We start from the raw sequence: 11,699 nt of genomic DNA, 5'->3' as shown, positions 1-11,699 counted from the left end.
ACACTGACCGTCTCGACCTATTGGGATGAATACTAAAAGGTGGCTGTTCTCTGTGTAGTCAAGGTCGGTGAATGGGAGTCTGGCCAGCACTGGTTGGGCCGGGAGGGATGCTATGACACCTGCCTGACTCTGCCCAGAAACAGAGGAGGACAGCTGGAACCGGGGGTCTACTCTGGCTTGGAGAGTGATTCAGAGAAGGCCCTGAATGTCCCTCACTTTCCTTCCGAGGAGCTCTTCTGCCTGCCTCAGCGGCTACAGCAAGAGTATGAACTTTGGGGTTCAGGCCTGGCACTTGGGGTTCAGGCCCAGCACTACTCACTAGCTGTCACTTGGTCTCTCTGAGCCGCATTTGTGTTATGTAGGTGGAGGCCCCTTCCCACAGGATTGTGAAGAATAAAGACAGCACACGCTGAGGACCTGGCGCAGAGCAGACCCTTAGTAACGGGAGCTAATACTGGGATACAAACAGCCCAAGGTCTCCAAACCACCCAAAGAGCCCTCCCTGAGGGGAAAACGGTCTTGCTCTTCCTCTGCCATATCCTTCCTCAGCAGAACACACCACCTGGGGGCTGCTGTGTCTTGTTTGCTTTTAAATTTTCAATAACTTGGTACCAGCTGTTACAGTATTTCTACCTCACTGCCAGGAAGCTGCCTTCCTCCCACTGCAACGCCACCTGTCAAAAGCAGAGAGCCTGTGCATGCCTTCTTTTTAGACAAAAATAGTTCTCAGATCACCTGTGGCCTTGCCAGCTCTGACGGAGATAATATCAACCTGTTTCCTCACTTCCCCCTCCCAAACCCTTGCTCCAGGTTTCCATCCAGTATCTCTGCCTCCTCCAGATCTGGAGCTTCTTCCAGTCCTTGCCCAGCTTGGGCACCTGATTCTCTGCAGAGATAGCCCCACCACGGGAAGGAGGCATAGGGGCTTCCCTGACATCAAGAGAAGAGGACACAGGATCCAAGAGTGGAAGAGACTGTGGTTCCCCAAAGCTTCCCAGTGCACTTGAGGGTTCACACTCTGTCCCACCACATGGTAACACCCTGCCTGGGCAGTGGAGCCTTCACCTCTGCCCTCACCTCTTCCTTATTGTGATGGTCCCCAAAGGGCTGCATACAGAGATGGGGAGAATGACACTGCCCAGGTAACCCTCTCATATACACTCACCCCTTTCTTCCTTGCTGAAGACCTCAGCTAGCTCTGCCTTCTTCATTTTGTAGATGCAGCACAGCTGGTTCTTATAAGAGGTCAAACAGTAGACATCCTCTAGGCCTCCGTTTCCTTGTGTGTTAACCGGGTCCTGGAGAGGAGCTGGATAAGCTGCTCTCTGCCATCCCCTCTAGCACCATTTGGTGACTTAACTCGGACAACAGCCACATATGGGAAATATTAAAAGTAAGCACAGCCACAGCAGCAGCTGCTGGGGCCTCCGGCTAGCCCAGGCCTGGGAGAGCCAAGAGGGAGGGTCTCAGGCCGGCATCCTACCCTTCAGAGGGAGGCTCCTTTCCTGTCGCTGTTTCTGGTTCCAAGACGCCTTCCCCAGGACCGTGAGTTTGAGGAGGGTTCAGACATAATACAGGCAGCTCCCAATCTGCTCTAGAAGAGGGGAAGTTTCCATAGTGCAGACACTCTCCTTGCTACCAAGAAAAGGTGTTTGTGAGCCCTTCCTGACAGACGAGATGTGCTGAGGCCTGTCTCCTGCAGCCACTGGCTTCCTGTCCCAGTGATGTGCTTCCGCAGCTAGTAGAAGACAGGAGCCTGAGGGCCCTGAGCACACACCTATGTCAGGAGGCATAGCCTCCTGCACAGCCAGTCCAGGACTAGAGCCCGGGGTCCCTGAGCACACACCTGCCCCAGAGGGAGGTAGGGGCAGAGCAAGGGTTCAGCCCAGGAATGGAATGAAACTGCTGAGGGGGCTCCAGAGAGAAGCCCGCCCACCTGCTAGACTCCCTCTGGTGTTCCTGTAATGTTCCTCCCAGCTCCCCAGCTCTTCCTGTTAAGGGAGACTTGGTTTCCTCATGGAAGAGATGGGGGAAGAGGGGGCCTGGGAGGGAGGCTGGCATGACAGTCAGGACCCCATTCTCACCAGCTCCAGTTGCCTCTCGGACTCAACATTCATGAAGCATCTACTCTGTGCCAGGTACAGCACTAGGCTTTTTCACAAGCACTGCCTCATCCTCACAGCAACCCCAGGAAGAGGGCATTACCACCCACATTTTATAGGCCAGGAAGCTGAGCTCTAGCAAGGTGAAGGGACTTGCTCAAGCTGGCTCACATGAGTTATTAGCAGGGCTGGGACTTGAATCCAGACTCTGGGGTCACTGCCCCATGCTCTATGCCTGTGCTGTGTCTCCTCCCTCCTCTGCCCTGCCTAGAGAAGCAGGAGTCCCAGCTGGGCTCTAGGGACAAAATGACTTAGGTCAGGTCCCTCCAGTGCATTTGGCAGGCTGACCCCTCTGTAACGCACCATCTGCTGGCCCAGCATTGAGCCCAGGCTGGGAACACAAGCAAGCAGGAGATCCCTTAAGAGGTCTGTTCCCTGGGCTACCCAGCCAGGTGGCCTCCAGCTGGCCTCTGGGAGCAGAGTCAGGGTATAGCTTCCAGGGACAGGAAGCCAAGGCTATGCTTTCTGAGGTGTCGCTGGCAGCAGCAGCAGCCCTGTCCTTCCCAAGTCCTGCTTCAAAGCTGCTCAGGTTTGGTTGGGAGGGGGAAGAGGAAGAGTAACAGCCAGAAGGATGGAGCCACGAGCAGAACAGACTGGAGCAGCATGGATGTAGCAGAGTTCCAGCTATTCACCTCAGTTCTGCTGTGGGCAGAGGCTGGGCTGGCTTAAAGCTAACATCCTTAGTTCACTTCCTTCGAGTAACCAGTCAGTTCAAAGTGGAGGAAAACACAGGGCACTCGACAGATGGATCTCAGGGCAGGGAGGAAGAGTCAGAGACCCACCTGGGCTTGAATCACCGTGTGGGTCAGTTTCTTCACCTGCAACATGGCTCATGTTGGAATCCATGGCTGTACAAAGTTCTTCCAGTTCCAAAAGCCCATGAACTTGGACTTCTCACAGAGTTCAAGTATTTGGACCTGAGACTCCAAGCAGGTCACCCAAAGATTCAGAACTTAGAAGCTCCCCTAATACTCAGCCTTGCCCACCACACCTTGAGCCTGAAAAAGGAAGGAAGGAGAGGAAAGTCCAGAGGGTGCAGAATTCTTCAGTGGGGAAAGAGGATCTGGGGCAGGTATCTGGACCCCTTAGAAGCAAGGGGCTGTGGGACTGATCTGGAAGCCTCCCCCAGGGGTCTGTGACAATGGGGCCAGGCTAAACCTACTGGGCAGGAACAGCTGACCACTATGGGGCCCACCCAGTCCAGCTACTGTCCACTCAAGTAGTGGCAGGTGTCAGGTCACACCCAGGCCTCTCTCCTCTTCCCCTCCCTTCAGAGCTACCATTGTGTCAGGCCAGCCTGGTGCAGTCTGAGCTCCTGCTCTTCCGCCCCTTGTCCTATACTCCTCTTCTCCCATGACTTGGAGGCAGCAGATGATCCTGTCCCCTTCCTGGCCCCTTGCCCATCACTCTCTCCTCAAGGTAGATGGCTTTGCCATCCCTGTCTTCTGCTTCTCAGCAGCCTTGCTCCCCCATCAACACTATTGCCTGGGCTGGTACAAGAGGAGGAGAGCAGCCAAAACAGAAAGCAGCTGGTCCAGCCTCCAGGTTGGAGCTGCTGTGTGTGGATGGAGGTGTGAGGGAGGAGGGGCTCCAGATGAAGCAAAAGGATGGATCTGTGGGGGCGGCACCCCTCTTCTTGATAGCTCACTCGTCCGTCCTCCACCCAACACTACTGTGCAGCAGAGGGTGGCGGGGTGAAGGAGCATGGAGAAGAGGAAGGGCCTCACTTGGAGCTGGGGGCTGAGTGGTCTGAGTGGAGGAAGGTGGTGGTGGTGTAGTTCTGGAAGAGAGGCTGCAGGAACATGCCAATGGTGCCAAAGACACAAACAAAGACAAAGATCCAGAGGAAGAGGCGGTCGATCACCATGGCGACGTACTTCCAGTCCTCCCTCACCTGGATGGAGGAGATGGAGGAGGCCCAGGTCACATGATGCAGGATGGGAGGCAAACATGTATAAACAGGTCCCACCATGCAGACACACACACCACTCCTCTCCTGCCGTGATCCCAGAATGACCTTGCTGAAGCATGGCTCTGATCTTAGTAAAAGCCTCCCGTGGCCCCACTGCCTTCAGGGCCCATGCAAACTCCCAAGTCTGGAATCAAGACCCACCCTTGACAAATATGAGCCTATCTCCTCCTTCTCCCACCCCATAACATAGCCCTACCAAACCCCCGTGTGTCTTCCCAGGTCTCTGTGTCTTTGGGTTTCTTTTATGTCTGGAAATCCTGAGCTCCCTTTCTCTACCTGGTATACTCCTACATATCCTTCAAAGCCCAAATCAAACATCACCTTCTCTGAAGGCTGCCTCGACCCCCAGATCAGCATGAACTATTGGCTGCCCTGGGTTCCCTCTGCACTGTGTACATGTCTCCATCACAGTATATTTACTGTACTGTATTGTTTCAATTTGCATGCCTGTCCCCCTACTAAGCTACAAGTCCCCAAACAACAAGGGCCCTGATTCATCTTTGTCATCTCAGCATCTGGAACACAGAGTGTTGAGTAAATGGCTGATGCTTTAGTGAGTAAATGGCTGCCTCAGCCGGCCTGGCTCCTTTTATGATCACACACTGAGCCCCATCCAACCACACCACAGTCCCCAGAGGGTGAGGACCAGGTTCCAGATGTGAACAAATCAGTCAAAAAGGTAATCCTGTCTGTGGGTTTGAGAGCCAGTCACAAGGCTTGCACAAAGGGCCAGCGTCTCCTCAGAGCTGCTCCATTCCTGCCTGAGTCTGGGCCTTTGTGCACGTGTTCATCTGGAGCCCGGCCAGCTCGGGGTGGGGAGACCGCCACTGAACATCTTTATTTAGTCAGCAGCTGAAGAACTCATTCGCGTGGCAACTGTGCCTGTTATATACCTGGCACCATGCTACACACTGGGGATGCAAATGAACAACAGAAACACATCCAGTGGTTTCCAGTCTACTGAGGGAGGCGGAGCAAAAATAAGCACAAATTTAAAAATTCCACACTGGCAAACAAAGGACTGAGATAAAGAAGAGGAGGACGTATCATTTAGAGTGTGGTCTGGGAATGCCTTTTTGAGGAGGTGAGATTTAAACCAAGGTCTGATGAGTGAGAGAGAACCAGCTGCATGAGCAAAAAGTTGAATAAAGAAACGATCAGACAAACCCAAACGGAGGGACATTCAGGCCGCCTGGACCCTTTACAAACGTTTATGCCATGAAAGACAAAGGTGAGGAACTGTTCCAGATTTCCAGAAGTTGATGACCGAACCTGGGTTATGCAAGACAGTGTCCCTGTTAGGAGAGACACACTAAATTATTTGGGATAAAGGGTCACAGTGTCTACAATTTACTCTCAAATAGTAGAGTGAAAGTTAATAATTGTAATAATTTTTTAAAGGAAAAAAACAGGGCATCTCAGGCAGAGGGACCGATGCATGCAAAGGTCCTGAGGCCACAAAAGAGCTTGGTTTGCTTAAGACAAGATAAGCCAGGCCGGGCGCAGTGGCTCATGCCTGTAATCCCTCCACTTTGGGAGGCTGAGGCAGGTGGATTACCTGAGGTCAGGGGTTCGAGACCAGCCTGACCAACATGGTAAAACCCGTCTCTACTAAAAATACAAAAAAATTAGCTGGGCACGGTGGCGGGAACCTGTAATCCCAGCTACTCTGGAGGCTGAGGCAGGAGAATCGCTTGAACCCAGGAGGCAGAGGTTGCAGTAGGCCGAGGTCATACCATTGCACTCCAGCCTGGGCAATAAAAGCAAAACTTCATATCAATAAAATAAATAAATAAATATATAAATAAAAGATAAGTCAGTGACCAGTGACCTGGGCAAGGAGGGAAAGGCATGAGCTGAGAGGGAGACATTGTTTGGATGCAGGAGCACAGGAGCTGAAACAGGGAGACTATTAGGAGACTCTTGCCCTAGACCAGGCAAGAGCTGATGATGTCCTAGAACGAGGGTGTTAGTATGGAGATGCTGAAAAGTGGATGAAGCCGAGAATTACTTTGGGGTTGTGACAGGACAAGACTTCTGATGACTTGGACAGAGAGGGAGGTGAGAAAGGACAGGGTCAAGGATCACTCCGAGTTTTCGGTCTGAGCCATTGAGTGAATGGTGATGCCATGTACTAAAGACTGGTGGAGGAGCAAGTTGGTGGTTAGGATGTAGACCAAATACTCAGTTTTGAGCATGTTGAGTTTGAGGTGCCTGTGAAGCATCCAAGTAGGTCACCGCATCCTCAGCACCTAGCTCAATAAATGCACAATACATGCGTGACTGCAGCAGGAGAGGTGGAGGCGGTAACTGCAGCCTGCTGAGTCCCTGAATCCCAGCATCTCCACTTGGCCTCAGCTGGCTCTAAGGTTCTCACCCCATCTCCTCTAGTGTTTGCCTCCCTCTTCTTCCATCAAGATTGTAAGATGCTCCCTGGCCCAAGCTTCAGCTCCAACCCATCTCCTGCTGTCCAGGGAAACAGATCTCTGAGGCCCACACTGCAGTGCCCTTCCTCATCCCCCAGCCGAAATGGCAGCTGGCCCAGAGGAAACCTGGCCAGTCACCATGGCAACAGCTGAGTCTCAGCCTGGAACCAGCCAGGTAGCCAGAGACTGACCACAGGGTGGGTCTGGCCCCTGCCCAAAGCGCGAGGGGCGAGGGTCAACCTATCATATCTCTCCTCAACTCTTGGTTCAGTCTCAAGGAAGCTCTCAGGGAACCCTGTAGAAGAAGCCAAAAACCGGGTGTGCAGAAAGCCCAGGGAAGGGGCCACGGAGCCCTCTCCTTCACCCACCCCAATCTCCATAAATATTTCAGGAGGCCATCCCCTGGGACTCAGAAGAGCAGGGCTATTGATTTGGGACTCCATCCTCTCCGCCACAAGCAGGCTCCTGGAATCTCTAACCCTGCCACCAACGCCACCCCTCCCCCAACACACACAACTCCTACTGTCCTCAATTTTGCCCCCTCCTGCCCTGGGGTGCACAAAGGACTCATCTCCACTGGTGCTAAGAACTGCAGGTTAACAACTTGGATGTGGACATGCAAGCAGCAGGGAGGGACTCTTGGGGTCACGGCCACAGGCTGGCTGCCAACCCTAAAGGGCCTCCTCATGTTTCAGGCCTCCCTACCCATATAACGATGCCCGGCTCAGGCATTTTGCCCTGGGTGCTAGCCCTCAGGAAGCAGCAAGATCATCCTCCACCAACCCCAATTTAGGCCGCACCATCTCCCGGAAGCCAACCCAGAAGGGCCCTAGCCAGCGCCCAGACCTGCAACACAGGCCTGACTCACATTTCCCTCTCCTGCACTCCTACTAGGTCTGCATGTCTACAGAACGCCGCTGCTTTCCAGACACCCGGGCCCTGGCAGACCCCGTATCTCACGCCTGGGGTCCCAGCCTGCGGCACTCACGCTCTGGTCGTCGTCCTCGCTCCGCATGTGGTCTGCGATGAAGCGCACGCCGTCCACCGCCTCCCGGAGGCCACAGCCACACGGCTCCCCTGAGCGCCCCGGGCCCGCCACCGGTGCAGACTCAGCCCCGAATGCCCCAGCCAAGCCCTGCACGGACGCGCGGTTGACAAAGCACGTACAGGAGTCGGCCCCAGGGGCTTCGCCGAAGAGGAGGGCTCCGGTGCCCTCGCGCTCACGCTGACGTCGCCGCAGGCGCAGGCGCTGGCGGGCGCAATGGTGGCGTGGCTGCTGCATGAAGAGCAGCGCGGGCAGCTTCTCCAGGAAGACAACCTTCACCCAGGGCGCCATGGTGTGCGTGGTGGGCGAGCGGTGGTGCACGTTGAGCACACACACGCTGGTGACGATGGAGAAGGTGACAAGCACCATGGTGAACATGAGGTATTTGCCAACGAGCGGCACGTCGAGGGAGGTGGGAGGCACGATCTTGGAAATGAGCAGCAGGAAGACCGTGAGCGCCAGCAGCACTGAGATGCACAACGTCATCTTCTCGCCGCAGTCGGATGGCAGGTAGAAGACAAGGATGGCTAGTGAGGTGATGAGCACACAGGGGATGATGAGGTTGATGGTGTAGAAGAGCGGCTTGCGGCGAATGATGAAGTCATACGTGATGTCCACGTACGTGGAGTCGTCGGGGTTCTCGTTGCGCCGGCCGGGCAGCGCCACGATGTCCCACTCACCACTAGGTGTGAAGTCGTCCAGGCTGGCCACGTCACTCTTCAGCACCAGGTCGATCTCCGTGCGGTCATAGGTCCACGAACGGAACTTCATGGTGCAGTTCTGCTGGTCAAATGGGAAGTGCTTTACTTCAATCTTGCATGCGCTCTTGTAGATGGCAGGCGGCAACCAGAAGATGCTGCCGTCATAGGAGACCACCGCATTGGAATAGAAGGAGACCTCGTACATGCCGTCAGCACTGCCAAGGGATGGGCACAGTCAGCCCTGGCCTAAGCGTTCCTTCCTCCCTACCCATCAACCCAGCCCCTAGTTGGAGGAGAGCAAAACCAGAGGGAGACATGGGGAGGGGACACCTAGGTCTGAGAGTAACCATCCAGGAGTATAGAGAGGTGGAGCAGGAACTGAGCAAGAAGGGGATATGGGAGGGGGTGGTTAGTAACTAGAAGAAGTGTCCTGGTCAGAAGGCCTGTGTGACACCTTGCAGGTAGAAGGGGGTGGTGGGTGGAGGGAGGGGACACGTCTGCTACTTGTCACATATTGTATAAGCTGGTTGATCTTCATGAGGGTGGAGAAGTTGGGGGAGCCAGGAGGCCAGTGTGAGGAGCCCCAAGCAATGGAAGGGGACAGGGCATGGTCCCATCAGTTAAGGAAGGTGGCTTTGTACCTTAGAGATGAGATGGATTATTGCAGGAGACAGGATAGAACCTGGAGGAGAAACTGGGACATTAAAGTTCTTTGATCCTTCCCAGGCTTCCAGGAAAGCCTGTTCCTGAATCAGTTGAGGCACTGGGGGCTGTCAATACTTGTTTGTATCCCCACCACATCATCAAATACATACTGGGAGTCCTAACTGGCTGGGAGTGGGCTGGTCACTGCCCAGGTCACCTTGGCTGTCCACACTGTACCTCACTGGTCTGGGTCTGTCTGTCTAGGTAGTGACTGCATATCTATTATAAGTCCCTCCCCTCCCACAGCATAAGTTAATTTCTCTTATCTTCCCCATAACCCCTTCCCTCCCTGAGCCCTCCAATGGTCTCCCCCAACCTTCCCATTGCTCCTACTTGTTGTACAGGACCACATCTGGGAGCCAGATGTGTTTGGAAGGGAGCCGAACTTTCTTCATATTGTCAAACTCTTCAGGTTTCCAGGTGAGGCGATAATCTTCCCACTCCTGGGAAATGAGAGAGGGAGGCAGTACCAACTTCTGCCCTGGGAGGGGCTCAAGGTTAAGGAAATGAACTGAGGGGGCCCATATGGCTTGAGGGAGCTTTTAAAAGTCAGCCTCTTCCCCACAGTGACTTCTCTGCCCATCAAGTGTAGCTCATACGGTACTTTCTCATTTAATTTGCACAGCTAGGCCAAAGTACAGTATTAGAATCCACATTTACAAATGAGAAAATGAATCTTGGAGAGTTTAATATGTTTAAAGTCACAAAGTTGGTGAGTGCCACGATTCAAATCCAATTATTTAGGACTCCAAACTCTATACCTTTCTGCCTCTTTTGAGAGATTAAGAAAGAAAAAAGCACATGGGGGAAAAGGAAGAGACAGAAGGCCAGGAGTATGGGCAGAAGACAGCACTTATGCTTACCTGGGTCAGCCAGACATTGGTGGTCATGATCTGCTCCCGCTCATGCTGCAGGGAGGAAGAGAGGCTGCCGAGAAGGCCCCTCAGCCTGTGGGCTCACTGCCACCACCCAGGGTCCCTCTCACACCTCCCCAAGCCTTGGAAACACCAGAGGAGGAAGCACACAAGCATTAACACACTTTGGCGGGGCTGACTTCAGTAGCTGGGCAGAGAGTCTGGGACCCCCACTCACCACACTGATGAGCTGGGCCAGTGATACCATGAGCTGTACTGTGACCAGCTCAGAGCCATTGGTGGCTGGGCGGATAAGCTTGTTGTAGCGGGAAGGATCCAGGAGATGCTCCACCAGCCGCTCCTCTGTGTCTGTACCCCACACGCCTGGGCAGGGGAAAGGCAGGAAGAAAGTAAGCAGGCAAGGAGAACCCATCCAACATCCCACCCTCTCCAGGCAAATGGGACAATCCAGGCCCAACCAGTATCTGCCTACATCCCTAAGGATACTGCAAAATGCTTAGATTACCCCCAGGGAGGCCCCAGATTAACGTCTTCATAGAAAAGCCCCTCTCTGAGACCACTGACCAAGGAGTCCAGACAGCCCCACAGAGATGCCTTGAGACTAAGAACCCACTCTGCAAGGATTCGTGGAGAACAGCTCTTCCCCCAAAGTCTCAGAGGGCAGTTTGAGATTTCTGCTTCCATGGTTTCCCCAGCAAATACCTATGACTCAAGGGAGGTTTTGCAGGGCGGTGAAAGGGAACAGTTATTTGTCCCAGTTATTTGTGTCCCACAACACACACCCTTTCTCCTGCTGATTGAGAAGGAGAAAGCATATGTGTGGTGGGACACAAAGAACTGTTTCCGTTCACCATTTACATGTGCAAATGGCATTATGTGCCTCACATAATGACACGTGACTGTGGTCACGATGCCATCCTCCCCTCTCCCTAAAGGCACTGAGTTGGAGTGGAATAGCTGGGCTGCCTAAGCTGTAGGTCAGGCATATATCTAGCCCCAAGTTTCACACACACAGCAGCCCACCCCCAGAGATGGCCTGTAGGTGTGGAAAGCTCATTCGGTTGTACATTCCTTTTGTGCCTGCCCCTCCCCACAGTGCACCCCCCTCTGCAACTCTGCACGAACACACCCCTTCCCATCCCCTCAGAGAGTTCCTTCCTAGTCCTCAGCCTGGCAGAGCTTCTTCCCTTCCAAGTCTCCTGTCCCACCTACAAGAGGGTTGAAAAGTCCGTTCCTTTCTCTCCCCTTCTCTGCCCCTGTGGGGTCATGAGAATCTAGAGCCCAATGTGGGGGATGGGAAACGATAGGGAGCCCAGGGAGGGGTGCTGGACCAGGTACCTTTCTTGAGATAATGTTTCACAAAAAGTCAGACGGCATCTTAGCGCCCTCAGAGCCGGCCCTCCTGCCACACCAGAACACCTGGGGAGATCCCCTGCCTCCTTGCTCTCTGTGCCTGCATCACCCCTACCACCGCTGGCCAGGTTTCCATCTCTCTTTTGCTTCACTTACTCCTTCGAGTATTGTCTCCTTCCCAGTCCAGCCTCCCAGGTGCTCTCTGCAGTCCCGGGGTCTCTCCCCTAACCCCCAGCAGACTCCCCCACCTCTAGGGAATCCCTTCTTCCACCTTCCGGCCTAGCAGGGGTGAGTCAGAGCACGCCGAGTCTTGGGCCGTTGGCTGGGGTAGGAGAATCTGGCCAGTGCCCGTCTTTCCCTTACCTGAGCACAGCCGGAGGAGGCCGAAGCCAAGGAGCAGCGCCACGGGGCCGCAGCGCCGGGCCATGCCGCGGGCATAGCTCGCTACCTCGCCTACACC

At 54.2% G+C, this 11,699-nt stretch overlaps 1 protein-coding gene across 1 annotated transcript; it reads right to left on the bottom strand.

The window, feature by feature from the left end:
• Positions 1 to 2,607: 2,607 nt before the first annotated feature.
• On the bottom strand, positions 2,608 to 11,699 carry CHRNB2 (cholinergic receptor, nicotinic, beta 2 (neuronal)). The gene is made up of 6 exons (XM_011928227.1): positions 11,603 to 11,699; positions 10,104 to 10,249; positions 9,875 to 9,919; positions 9,345 to 9,454; positions 7,549 to 8,521; positions 2,608 to 4,056 (listed from the first exon to the last, which is right to left on the bottom strand). The coding sequence occupies exons 1-6, from the start codon at positions 11,664 to 11,666 to the stop codon at positions 3,886 to 3,888; spliced, it is 1,509 nt and encodes a 502-aa protein (XP_011783617.1). The 5' UTR covers positions 11,667 to 11,699; the 3' UTR covers positions 2,608 to 3,885.

The sequence above is a fragment of the Colobus angolensis genome, unplaced genomic scaffold (genome assembly GCF_000951035.1).
Source record: "Colobus angolensis palliatus isolate OR3802 unplaced genomic scaffold, Cang.pa_1.0 Scaffold77, whole genome shotgun sequence".
NCBI lineage: Eukaryota > Metazoa > Chordata > Mammalia > Primates > Cercopithecidae > Colobus > Colobus angolensis.
Note: the sequence above shows the minus strand (reverse complement) of the source record. Positions and strands in the feature narration are given on the sequence as shown.